General features: G+C 42.5%; 1 protein-coding gene across 2 annotated transcripts in view; it reads right to left on the minus strand.

Moving 5' to 3' along the window:
• CDIN1 (CDAN1 interacting nuclease 1) overlaps positions 1-13121 on the minus strand; it is a 93617-nt gene extending 80496 nt beyond the window's left edge. The window contains exon 1 of one of the 2 annotated variants that reach the window (XM_053475152.1): positions 12999-13121. In XM_053475152.1, the coding sequence (XP_053331127.1) occupies positions 12999-13099 (101 nt within the window). In that variant the 5' untranslated portion in view covers positions 13100-13121. The remainder of the gene's footprint in view (positions 1-12998) is intronic. The other variant, XM_053475153.1, reaches the window with a different exon arrangement.
• Between the last annotated feature and the right edge of the window lie 889 nt (positions 13122-14010).

Genomic DNA, 14010 nt, shown 5'->3' on the forward strand with positions numbered 1-14010 from the left:
TGTCCATATAGTGTTTTCCTTCCCCTTTGGCATTCTTCCTCATACGTTTTCCCTACGTTTCTATCCTTATCATATAGATGAATATTCTGTAGTGTAGTTGTAATGCAGATAGGCACCCCCATGATAGTAGTTAATGTTACAATGCTGATTAGGAAGTGATCTTAAGCTTTCTTAAAGCTACTTCCCTCTATATCTTCATTGCTGGTAAAAAAAATAGTGTTCAAATTCTAACTTAAAGAACCAAACAATATCATACTGATGAACTATGACAAGAAAAGAATATTGAATATTTGTTTTCCCTGTCGGAAACTCAGTTGAAAGATCCCACCCAGATCCATTGGTTTGGCTCTAAAATGGAACCCTAGGGGTATTGCTTAACAACCTAGGGCAGATATATTCATCCAATGCCTTCAAACCAGTCCATACATGTACTTGTGTATACCTGGCCCTCTTCCTTCAAATGAAGCTTACTGATAACATTCCACACCGGAAGCACCGCTTCTCTCCACCATCGCATTGTCACTGTCTGAGTGGAGGCTCAGGGCAAAGCTTTGCAGCCCATGGCCGTTCAAGACAGACTAGGCCACCATCTAATTTGCCAAAACCAATACCTGTTCTTTTGGTCCTGTCTTTGCTGCATAGATACTTTTTGTGAGCAGGATAGGTCCTTGTGCTCATGATGTTGTCTACACATGGTGCTGGACTGGTGTCTGCAGCTCTGTCAGCCGCTGTCCTGCAACAACTGGAGGGCCACACGTTGGACACCCCTGAGCTACTGCCAAAGTTTAGCACATGATGGGTGATTTATTACAACAGCCCGCTGTATCCTTGGATTTTAAACTCTAACTTAGAGGGGACAGCAAGGTCTTCCCTGCTCATCTCGTCATATGACAGGTTGTGCCCATAACACCCCATATCCCTCTGCATTTACCTAAAAAGGAATCCAAATTACTACTAACTAGCACAAATCTGTCCCAAAAACAATCTGCATGTTCTGCAAACAGGAGATATTCTCCCGGTATGAATGATCCATCAAACGAGCAGACTCTCGTCCCTGCTCCTCTTCCCAGACACTCTCATTTTCACTCTAAAGCAGCGAACAAGATCTATTTACGATTAAGTTTATCGGTCAGGATGCAGCAGCAAAGATCAGTCACCGGCCAGATCTCCAAAGCAGATTTCAGAGCCAGCCCTGGAAAGAAATACAAGCTGCTACGATGAAAACTTCACGTTAAAAATCACTTTTCTTCTGATAAAGGGAAGGAAATTGAGAATAGAGTTTAGTGCGACGCTGAAACAAATGCCATAAAGGGACCTGCCAGAAAAATCATACCGACCAACAAGTTGGACAAAAACAGTTTTCTTCGTCTTTTTTTTTTTTTTAATCACTAGTTAATAGTTATAGGTTATTATTTTGCTCACATAGTTACATAGTTAATCAGGTTGAAAAATGACATATACTCCATGAAGTTCAACTATTCCATGAACCCATATTGAAATGTGGAAAGTTTGAGAAAAAGGAAGACACTAGTTTTTTACTTTATTTGTGATGTCCGGAGAGATAGATGTGATCATGTAAAGCCATATTGGAAGCCTAACGGAGTATATTGAGCCAGGCACACTTAATTAGTCTTCAGAGAGCAATGAGCACAGCCCATAATTATGCAAGATTAACCCTTTTGTTTCAGCGCCCTAATTGGAGTGGGAATTTCCATCATCGTTCCTGGCGTCCCATCGCAGCCAACAACACACGTAGCTAATGGGCATCGATGCCAAAGCCATGAAGCCCCTAATAACAGCGACTTCAACGATAATATAAGAGGAAGGTCTCGTGGACAAGTCCGATATATAAATACAGATATAGTTATCTCATTTTACACAATAATAATAATAAAAATCACTCCACGGAAGTTTAACTTCATTTATTTTACAGGTATTAGCTACTGATACATTTTGTATGGAATATAGAGTGTAAATATATATATATATATATATATATATATAAGCAATTTGTGATCAACCGTTCCCCGATTCGATAGATATACCCAATCCCGATAAAAAAATCAAATATTTTTATTTTTTAAATAAATGTTTTTCATATTGCTTTAGTGCCTTAAGATCATTAAACAAAGATCTCCTCCCATCTCCACGTTCACCTAATAATGTCCTGTATACCCAGTGAATGACCTCTACCCAACGGGTGATGTGTGGACATCAAACCATTTCCACATCTTTAATTGCCGAACCAGTTTTAATTCTCTTGTCGCGCGACGTTCAGTGCTATGGGACGTCTGCTCAATTACGCTTTTGGAAATTGCCACAGTGATTATTATTATTACTATTTATTATTATCTTTTATTTATATAGAGCCAACAACTGACGCAGCGCTTCTTACAGTCCATACATTCTAAGGGTCTGACAAAACGAGAACGCACGGACTAAGACGAACCGACCCATTAGTTAAAGAGGCCCCCGGGTCATACGCTTACAATCTACAGGCATTACAAAATAATTAATAAATAAGAGATTAGAATCCACACAAAAAAAACAATTCTAGAACAAAAGTGTTCTGTGGATTTAATTTAATTAAAAAAATTAAAAACCTTCCCCCTTATCTTCTTGAGGGGTAAAAATAATATTCCCACAGAGCATCCTGTGTGTCTAGATTTGTGAGATTCCTGAGTGACCCCCCCGACACTTTTTTTTCTTAACAAACTGCATTTTTATTCAAAGTGATGTTAATGTGAGATCAATGCCAAGTTCTTTCTAAAAAGGTTCTGTTCTTGCGAGCAGATCTTATTGTCTACCTAAGCATCTCTACTTGGCAAAATGTTGAAATTCCCTCTTTCAGAGAGCCCGTCTCGTAGAGAACAGGCTTACGTTTACTATTCTGAATAAGAAGAGCAGAAGGAGGTATCTAGATTTGTCTCTTTCCTAATCCCATTATCCCGGGCTCATTTCGTCCTTGTTAAATACTGAATGAAAATCAACTAGACTACTTTTGTTAGCGCCGAAGCATTAAGTTAATGTGGCAGTTTCCAAATACATTTCCACCAATTTAAACTGTAAACCGGCCCTTAATTGGAAGGCGATTGCTATTCATACGTAACCGGTTACCTGGCAAAGAGGGAAAAACTAGAAGGCAGACGGCTCCGCCGGCCTGCCTAATCACCATTTCAATGGCACATGCCACGGCAGCCAAGCGCTCGTTTACTAGATTGATCATGGTAGATAAACTCCAAATAACAGAGAAATTAACAAATGCTTGACATGTGCTCAACATCCATTATTCTGACAGGGCTCGGAGAACGCGAAGCCTGGGAGGATCCTTCATCTGCATTCATATGCCCCTAGAGAGAGGCACGAAACATATTGCATCCCTGTCCTTGCTCCGGATAAAGCCTACACTACCCCTCTGCTCTCAGAAACGGTCCACAGCTGACCCTGGTGGGGAGAAAAAACAATAAACAAAAAAAAGGAATCAGCAATTGTATGGCGTCCCAACGAATTCTTATTCTCTGCAAGTAAATCCGGAAAAAAGGTTCTTCTACACCTTGCACGCAATTGTGTATCAAGATACGCGATAGGAAGTAATTGTATGAAATAAGAACATTTCCCTCGATAACAAGTCCTGGAAGTCAGTAGCTATATGTGAGTAATATTCCAATTAATCATCATGGATCCCCCAACGTTCTTCGTCTCTTGGAATTCACTTGCCCCCTATATCTCTCTTAGGTGAGCTGCTACAATTATTGGGAATTGTTACATTAAAAATAAAATCTAATTGACATGAATTCATTGGTGGGGTCGGGGCAAGTCAGTGACAGCAATGGCTACGTTACAGATTGGGCCCCCCCCCCCGATATCATTAACGAGGCAGCAGATGCCTCCATCTACCCCAGAAAGTTAGAAACTCCGTGGAATCTGGAGACGGGCAAAACGCGGATAACAAGGGGCGATGGAGAAGCCGAAAATTATTCATTGACTATTAGTTCTCATTTAGGTTACGCCACTATTAATATACATGTCCATATTGCGCACTAACCCTATTACAAAAGAGTAATTGTCTCCATAATTTCCTATGAGCTGTGACCAATCTCTGCTTCTGTCTACATTTACACCCAAAATGATGCCAGATTTATCTTTTGTTCCTTCATTTTAATGCTCCTTAAAAAAAAAATGTGGCTTCTCGACACAAATGAAGACCCAACGTGTTTTATTGTTTTATTTATTTAAATAAGTCAATAAATAAGTAAAACCATAAAAAAATGTAAAAAAAAATCACGTGAGATACCCCCGGGGGCGTGGAAACCAGGCAGTCATATTAAAACACATCAATTCTATTCATATTCAGTGGTTACTTTTTCTATGTACGTAGTAGAAGGGTTGGATGGCTTAAGAAAAGGAAGCTTTGCCGGCATGGGTCCCACTGTATCAGCGCTTCCCGAGAGTCAGAGTCCAGACAATTTCCAATTCAAATGCCTGCCGCTGCTTGACCTTTGCTGGCCCCCAGAGCCCTGAAAGTACCACTCCTTCAGTTCCTTTCTCTCGCACAGCCGTTGACAGGGCAAGGCAGCACAGCGAGGGGTGCCCCATTTGCATCCGGCTTCCATTGTGCCATTTGCATCATTGACAGCACCGTGTCGAATGCTTTCACCCAGGGAGGGCAGCTCCGTGGGACAGACATGGCTGGCAGATGACTGCTTCAGACATCTGTGTTATGTGGCCGGCTGCGCTCGGGCTCCTGCTTCTAAGCTGTCATCTCTCTACGGTGTTCTCTCGCGTTTACTTAGCATTTAGATCTTCCGGAGGAAGCCGGCAGTGAATTTCCCAGCACAAAAGCAAGTCGATAAACTCGTCGAAGATGGGATTCTTGGAAGTCTTCTTCTGCGAACTTTTCTGTCGGTTTAACGAAGCGACGGCGCCTGCATCCTTCCAAGATTCGCCATTCTAAACGTATTAAAAAGAAAAGAAAAAAACAACTCTGCGCAATCTGCTTAGCGGTGACCTACGAGACATTTACAGCGATAAACATTTTCTATGCGGTGGTCACATTTTTGAATATAGTGAGCCGTTCCGACATAACTCGGTTAATATGCTACCAAGTTTCATAAAACACATGATAAAGATTAAAAAAGAGAGAAAAAAAATAAAGCCAGGAAAAGAAGCCCTGCACAACATATACTTTTTTTTTTAGGCTCTGTTGATTAATGGTCTCAACTTACACCTGAAATTCCTCCAAATCCTTAGAATTCAGTAGTAGATTGTTAGCTTGTGGGCCGAGCCGTCTTTATCTAACGTATCGGTTTGTCCTACTCTGTCAGTTCTGGTTTTGGCAGACGCTTTGAATTATAAGAAGCGCTGAGTAAATTGTTGGCGCTACATAAAAAAAATATTAGTATTGATGCTAGGGCTGGATAGGCTGGGCTTGCAGAGGGAGCAGAGCAAGCTGCAGCTTCTCCAGAACACACTGTGCTCCAGCTAGAATACAGAACCAAATGGCCAAAGTGTCTGGTTAGGAGGTCAGTGCTAAAAAGCAAAGATGGGCTGGGTGGGTAAGAACAGGAATGAAATGGGTGCCTGAATTAAACCAGCATGGCATGCCCCAGGTTAATTAGACACTGGCCCTTTAAGACAACCCTCCACCATGCCATGCTTAAAATGCTGCCAGGAAGGGGCCGCCACGGACAGCTGGACCACAATTTCATTCCCAGGGACCCCTGTCAGAAGGACTTCTTTTAAGATGAAGACATCAGAATAAATCCATAGGTGAATCTTTGAGGGACATTAGCTATGCATTATGCAGGGCCAACGCCGTCCTTGTCGCGGGGGGTCAGCCGGCCCGATACAAAATGCAGGGACAGTGAAGTTTAGAAATTGGACATTCATTAAAGCCTCAGACTGTTTCCGGTGAGACTCTTTCCCTTCGATATAGCCAATGCCGGGAGACTCCGCTACATAACCGCCAAAGGGCGTCTCGTCTCCCGCGCAGGATGAACAGCAAACACTCCGCGCATGTATCTGGGGCAGAGCAGACATCCATCCAGACACTAGACGAATACACCGTGTCACACGTAACAGCACATCTCGAATGTTCACACAGCACAATTAAGACGTTTTTAGCACGCTCCTGCCAGGTTTAATATATCATCTCGACGTATCAAACAGTAAACAATACTGAGCAAATAATTAGAATCATTACCCTCCGGTAACAATCCGTATAACCGACCGTCTTCGGTGCTGCTGTAACAAAAATAAAATCACAGATCTGTCTCTCGCTTAGAGGGTTGCTGCAGCCATCATATGGGCTTTAAAAGCTGAAAAGACCCTTTAAATTTACATGTAACCCCCCCTTGGAACTTTATGAGGGGGGGATTCTGCAGAAGGCATCTGACACGACTGCCCGTGTGCATGTATGAAAAGCGCTCACGCTGACTGCAATTGGGTCACCTATCTGACACCGGTTTCGCTGCTTGAAGCAGCCAGTCAGTGGCAAGAATTGCCCATGGAGAAGGAGGACAGCTGCAGCTCTGCAGCTGCAGTTTCCTTAAAGGCAAGGTTTTTTTTGCATCTTAAAGTAATCCTAAAATACTTTAATACAGAAATTATAACGTCCCTTTAAACTGAAGGTTATTGTTGTTGTCCCGGGACAGTCAACCGCAGGTATTTGCAACGTCCCTAAATGAATCTCTGACTCCGTATGGAAAGATGGCTGCCTGGCCGGTTGCAATAATCGGTGAGCGGGTGACATTTATAAACTCATCAGAAGATCTCCATCGCTGCAAAATTAAAACTATTTGCAAGGCTCTGTGGATTATTTATATATATATATATTAACCTAAAAGCCCAGGGTTATCATTTGGAAAAAGTATTTAAGAATCAAAATTCAACCCCTACCCTTGGAAGCGTACTTTCCGTAAGTCTCCAGAATCCCGTTTTGGGAACTACTGGTACCGTTATTACCATCAGCCGGTTGGCAGGGACGGAAGAGGTTAAAAAAAAGGCATCTTGTTCTGCCGCTACATCAAATTAGAGAAGAGCAAGTGACAGTCCTGTAAAAGCGTAATTTTCCAGTACCACCAGGGAGCTGGAGACGCTGAGGGTTAAAGAGTAAATACGGCACTTAAGAACCTGGAGCGTGATCTTCAGTGTCACCAGCGGGGTCACTTACTGTAACGGGAGCTTCCACGCCGATTGCCTTCTTTCTGGGGACGTGGAGATGCCAGAGGCCACATTTTAGCCGCCCCATGCTGGTGGAATCAATGATTTATACTAAGGGTTCTGCTGAAGAAGCGAAAGGATAGCGGTAGAAATAAAATAATAATAAAACACGGGCAGGCAGTGGTTTCTGTGGCCGCCTTGTGCCACGACGCTGCGCCACTAACCATTCATGAAGAACAATTTTTGTTGCTTAACTTTTTTTTTTCTTTTAATCCCAAAACGCTGCTTTTTTTTTTTTTAGATGAAAAATTCAGGGTGTTAATGAGCCATACGTGGAGTAATTTTATTCTTTAATTTTTTTTTGCGATTAAAAAAAAATATATATATATATATTATTTTTATTTTTTTTGCTCGCTAAATAAATCTGGGATTCGTATAACAATAAATTAGTTTGTTACTTTATGTTTTTTTTTTTTTTTTGCGGAGCAGCCGAGATCCATGAAATGAAATCCAGTGGATAAAAGGATAAATGCTTACGAGGAGTGACTGCTGTGAAAACAGCAGAACTTTATTTAATTGGAGGGGGTAATAAGCTTAAAGCGGTATATCAGGACGCACAACCGCTCTCAGTCGTTATGCCGCACAATCAATCAAACGCTCTCGCAACAGATGCTGGCTGGGAAGTGTATTATGCAGTCCCGGGCACAAGGAGTCCGCACGTACTTAAGTCATGTCTAATTTACGCAGGCTATAATGTGCTGTGTCACGGGTTTTACTTATTTATGAGACACGGGCTGAAAGGGTCGCTAAACTGGGAATGTAACCTTATAGGCGCCACTACAAGGCTTGATCTAAATTGCATTATTGGCTGAAACATCCCCCGGTGATAAACACGAGCCTCCCGCTTCCACGGAACATCCCGACGAAGCAATGCGGAGGTAACGCTACCGAGAGTTTATTTAAAGTCCGCCTGTCATCACTTTCTAACATACGTAACCATTATCGTAGAACGTTAAACTGTCAGCTACAATGTTTCCCTGGATTTCAATGCATTCTAGCTCTAGCGTTTGAAAATACATTCTGGTGAAGTAAACATAAGGCCAACCACGAAAACGACTTTGGGAGCCAGGTAGGACGCAGCGACGAGTGCAACATACAGTATTTATAGACGTTTTGTTTTTAAACATTTTTCGCAAGTCCAAAAATCAGGCCAAAAGAATGTCACATGGCACCCCGCAAAAAAAAAGCCCCGACGTCCATGACAAGAGAATGCAAAACGCACAAAACGTTTGTGAGAAATATTAAGCATACGGCATGTATTTCAGTGATAATTTACTAATCTACCTAGTAGGTAGGGCACTGGTTACATCATCATATCAGTCTGTGGTTATCAAGTCAATCCATCAGAAGTATCACCCAACTTTTATACCATGATGGCAGCCAAGTGGCTGCCCAATAAGCCACCAGCAAATATAGCACAGTCACCAATACACTATGGTCAAAGTCCAACCGAGTAGGAGAAGATGTCAGCAATTACATCCTTTGGTTCGATTTCATAGTGCCCTTCTAGACATACTTTTGGTCACATGGGGTACTTTCAAGGTCTTGCAGCAAATTCTATGTATTTTGTTTGTTATAAAACATTTTGTTTAATTTCCCCTCTTTTGATTAAAGTTCCGGAATGTACTACGCCTAAAATGATACTTTCCATAACCAATTCCAACGACTACGAATGATCTCGCTAAAACAGGATCCCATCTCCCGCGTATATATCCATACCTAGGAACTTTCTGCATCTGCTAACCTAGAGCGACGGATATGAAGCCCTTTAACAGCCCATGCAGAGATTCTTTTGTAGTGACTCTGTGACGGTGGCAACCGAATGGTTCTAATAACAGCCCTTATGCAAACCATTAGCTGCCGGGAGGTTGAGATATTCTGAGTCAAACACGGGTTTCAGCTTTGATATGCCACTGAGAAAAGTACCGGTGGGGATGCTCGGGTTTCCATAGATCAGAGTAGAATATGAAGGGGTCGGTCCGGGCCAGATCTTGCCTGTTTACACTGAGCTTAGTGTAAAAAATATCCGCTATTGTGTTATTATTTTCCAACTTCTTAGAGTGTCATGGTTATGTGTCCACCATACAAACGTGTAACATTGGGTGTAGCTTACAAATGATCATACAATCCATTGATTCATGGGGTGAGCGTGTACCCCCAGCCTGAGCTTTTTAACATTAACCTTTACGGCTTCCTTCACTAAGCCTCTTCAGTCCGAGCAACAGGTACGTCATTATTATTATCATTAATTGTTTTATATAGCTCCATCAAATTCCGTAGCGCTGTACAATGGGTAGACAAGACATAACATGTAACTGCCGGTGACAAAAGGGTTAACGCTTGCATCCGCAGGTGCAGATCCCCATTTATAATAGGCGCAGTATCGCAGGCTGGGGGTGTTCGTTCCGTTCTGATTGCCCCCCGCAGCACATTGCTGATCTGTGTGTCAGTGGCTCGTATAGAGGAGCAATTTACCGCAGGCCCTGGGTCGAAGACAAATGTATTTGTTCATTAAATCCACTGAAGCAGATATTAAAAATCCTGTCTATATACTAAGAAAGCAGCCACTGTGACAGTCCACTTAGCGGCGCGCCGCCTTCGAACGCATGTCGCTGTGGGAGACACGCGCTTGCTATGTGAGTGGCCCTCGTGCACATAAAAGCCTTGCTCGGATATGATGGATGCGCCACGTCAGCTCCTCCTAATTTGGAATCGATGAGAAGTGCGGGACGGAGGAACGCACCGGTCCCGGCGCCCCGTGCAATGTTCTCGCCGCTGCCATCGCACGGGAACAAAGTTCAAGAATAATAGCGCAGATAAAATGATTCTGTACCCCGAGGACCATGCAGTGCAATTCTGTACGCGGTGACAAAGTGACTTGTCCGACGTGAAATAGAGTTAATCTCGAATCGCCGTCCCCCCAGGATAGCCGCACTCATTCACCGGTACCTTGGAAAGGGCCAATTTGAATCAAGAAAACATAATACAAAAGCAATTCTAAATTCAGGCCATTACAATGAGCTGTCAAAGCAGCACAAATACAGCATCCGACTATAAATACACAAAGTAACTTTAATACGGACTTCTTCAGGAACAAGACCAATCATTTCGCCATGCTGTTGATATGGTGGATTCCATTATTCATTACAGAAAGGCGATGACCGCTGGCGGCTCTTTCTCTACGTCGGTTGGGTTTGTGACACTCTCCAGCGGCAGAGGCTCGCTCCGGGAACTTAAGAGGACCTATACACAACAGGTGTTGGATCCCAGGCCAGAAGGGCCGCGGACAGACCAGGATTCCGGTATTTCCTTGCTTTGAACATATGTGATATAAGACAGTTACAGCCATTTCCGTTGAGCTGGGTTAGCTTAATATACCTTTAAGAAGGTCTTATATCTTTTAACAAGTGGATACATGCACGGAGAACAGTCACGCCGTTTTCGATTGGTCATTGCCATGTGTACAACTTTTTTGTAAACCCAACAATAAAATGGAAAGCATCAGCCACGAGCTGTGTCACCGGGAGCTGAAGAGCTTGACAAATAATTGCATAGAATTTGAAATATAATGTTACTTTGAAAATCAGATTCTCCTGGGACCTCAAATAATGGCTTCACAAGAAAAATGATGACGTTGTGACCCAACAGGAACACCATCGCCTCTTTAATCGGCTTTATAGCCAATAGCCGAGGCGGGTAGCATTATGGGCAGGATGGGGGGAAATGTGCAGACTAACGGGGGGAATTCACCATCAATAATGTCTGTAAATTACAGATTGTTCACGTCTGTCTATTTAAAGCTTTAATGCACAATATAGTACTTTGTGCGTGTTTTAATATGCATTCTTTAAACTTTAGATGAAGCGGCAGCTTTATTTTATTTTAAAGTACTCAACGTACTTAAGTATAAATTATTCTTTAGAGGGGCTTTCAGGGATATTAGACTGTCCCGTTAAGGTTTTTATCTATCAACTAGTTATCAAATGATCTATAAAATTATTTCATGGGTTAAATAGACTAATTTATTTTCAATGTATTAAAAAAATTATTTATTAAATAAACTGATGTCACTATTTGATTTTCAGTGAAAATATTAAAAAAAAATTGGCTTCTTAATCCAAAGTAAAACGTGTCAATCCCTAGTGAAAATGGAAAAATATTTTCAAATAAAAAAAATTATACGTTATTTCTTCACTCATGGTTTTATCTAATAAAAGTTTCAGAGCCAAAGACACAAAGTAACCCAGACATCATTATATGTATTGGGCAAAAAAAAAAATAAAAAAATATATATATATATAAATGATTTAATGAAGAGGAAGCCAGCTTGGTATGGAAATGGTTAAAATAAAGATATAATAAAATAAAGATATTTGCAGATTACGCCACAATCTTCCTCCTCCCTAAGTGTTGCGCTCCAATGTGAAACAGAGGCTGTTAACGAAGTCAATAGCTCCCAATTTGCTAATTACAACCGAGCAGCTTGTTATGCCAGGAAAGCCACGCTGACTCCCTCATGTACCTTTTAGTTACTGGTATAGGCTTGGCCTGTTCGCCAGCTTAGCTAAATGGGCCCTGAAGTGCACGCTAATGCTACATGATATTAGCTTCCTCTTCAAATACTCTGGATGAGCAAACACAAGCGCGGCCTTTGCCAACATTCTGCTGGCAACGGAACAGAGAAGAGTTTTATTCTGCGACTGAGCGATCATCGCTGAGCCCCTCACCCCCTAGACTTCATAGCTTTTGGCTACCGTAGCAGCGTTCCTACGGCTACAGAGTTACCAACCGGTGGTCATCTGCCCTCACACAACTGCCACCGGCTAACGTTTCATTAACCCCGACAACCTACGTGAGATCATAAGGAAATGAAGAAGTAGAGCTTATTTTATATAGTTCTCTTTAAGTGTAAAAGTTGCGACCGTACATTTACAGAACAATTGGGAAATTCTTCAGCTACAAAACCGTTTCCACCTGAAAACATTACTTCTGACAACGATCTATTCCATTTCAAAACCTTTACAATGCAGTAACGACTTTTCTGTTAACACTCTTGCGGCAGGGCTGGCCAAATTCATGCACGCCAGGTGACTATTGACAGCTAAAATATTTCTAGTGGCACCCAAGTGTTTTGTGGTCTGAGATGGAAAAACATTAAGGGTTCTTGGCTGCTAAAACGTATCCGTGATCCAATATATATCATAGCCTCATCACCGTGGGAACTGTCTGTCCTGTTGGATGGGGCTTTAAGGAAATGTCCAGTCAACGATTCCTAGAGTGAGAGTGGCGTATTTAACATATCTTGCGAAGTAGTGGTGGGGTGGGGATGTCAGAGGTTGATAGGGAAAGAAAAAAGCGCACATCATATAGTAGTCATAAAATTCTTTTGTCACCATGGCTAGGTCTTAACGTAAGGTCTAAACAGAATGCACATGCTGCACTCTGATTGGCTGCTGTCCTTCTCAGCATTTCAGGTCCCACAATGAGAAGCATTTTTATGCGTTTCAGGTTGCCTCTTTTTTTACCCACTTCTGTGCTTTGTCTCACACTATTTATGGAGGCTTGGAAGGAGTGTGATAGTCAATATGGACATGGACCAATCAGTGGGTGGGCTTCATTGCAAGCAGGGGAGGGAAAAGAGATGATGGGAGGGGCAGGTAGAGAAGAAGGGGAAGTAGAAAGAAGGGAGGAGGAGAGAGAAAAGTTGAGAAGAGAAATGAGATATTTTGCCAGATATTTCAATGACACACATTCTAGCAATAATAATCATGACTTACTGGGGAAATCTCTCGTTTAGACGTTTCAAGGATTGCCGTGTAGGTCGAAGTGTGGTAATGAAAAGCGCAATCTCATCATACTGCACTTTGCTCAACTTCATCTCTCTTCTTTTCTTGACACCACTATCTACAATAAAACAAATCATGCAATCAAAAAGTCATCCATTTGTTTAATCCCAAAAAAAACTACTGGTGCAATGGAGGGACCCACAGTCACTGCATTGCCCGGAGACCCCAAATGTCCGCTTCTCCAAATCCTCCTCCCCAGCTGCATGCCAGCAGGCTGCGCTCACTCAGTCCTCGCACGGTGACCGAGTCTGACTTCAGAATATGATCTGGCACTCAGATGCAGCCAGCATGTGAGGTCCGCGTGGGAGCAGAGGAGCTGTCTTGACCCAGCAAAGGTAGAAGTGTGAGTAAGCATGTTAGTGTGTGTTTAAGTATTGTTGGGGGTAAAAATCTGGCTCCTCCATTTGTTCTCTGGCTCCTAGAACCAAATCAGATTTGTCGAATCGTGAATCTAATGCACGATTATATTACCTCACTGTGTAATTATCTACCACTTCTGCTTGGAAGCTCTTCTACTTCCTGCCCTCCACAACAATTTTGCAGAGGGATTCGAGAAGAAAGAGAGGTGTAGAAACGCTTCCCCTTCTCCGTGAATCTGTCTGCAATATTCTGACTCCTGGAGCACTTCTGCAAAGGGGCGGAGCCACGGTGCATGCCACATGGACTGCCTCTCCCCTGTTCCTCCAATCGGAGAAGTGGGCGTGCGCTCCGCCCTTTTTGCGAAAGTACCTGGACGAAGAAAGTAGAAGACAGTAGAGCAACATCGACAGAGCATGAATGAGAGTTTGAGAGTTACAGAGAAAGAGTGAGAATAGCGGATTTTTGGGCCCTGTATAATGTATAGATAAAGTATGCATCATACAGGGCCAGATCAGCCTTTCTAGCCAAAGAAACCTGTCGTTCTTGGTCCTTCATAATGATTAGTGAAGTGGGGGAGTTGAAA

Source organism: Spea bombifrons, chromosome 9 (assembly GCF_027358695.1).
Source record: "Spea bombifrons isolate aSpeBom1 chromosome 9, aSpeBom1.2.pri, whole genome shotgun sequence".
NCBI lineage: Eukaryota > Metazoa > Chordata > Amphibia > Anura > Pelobatidae > Spea > Spea bombifrons.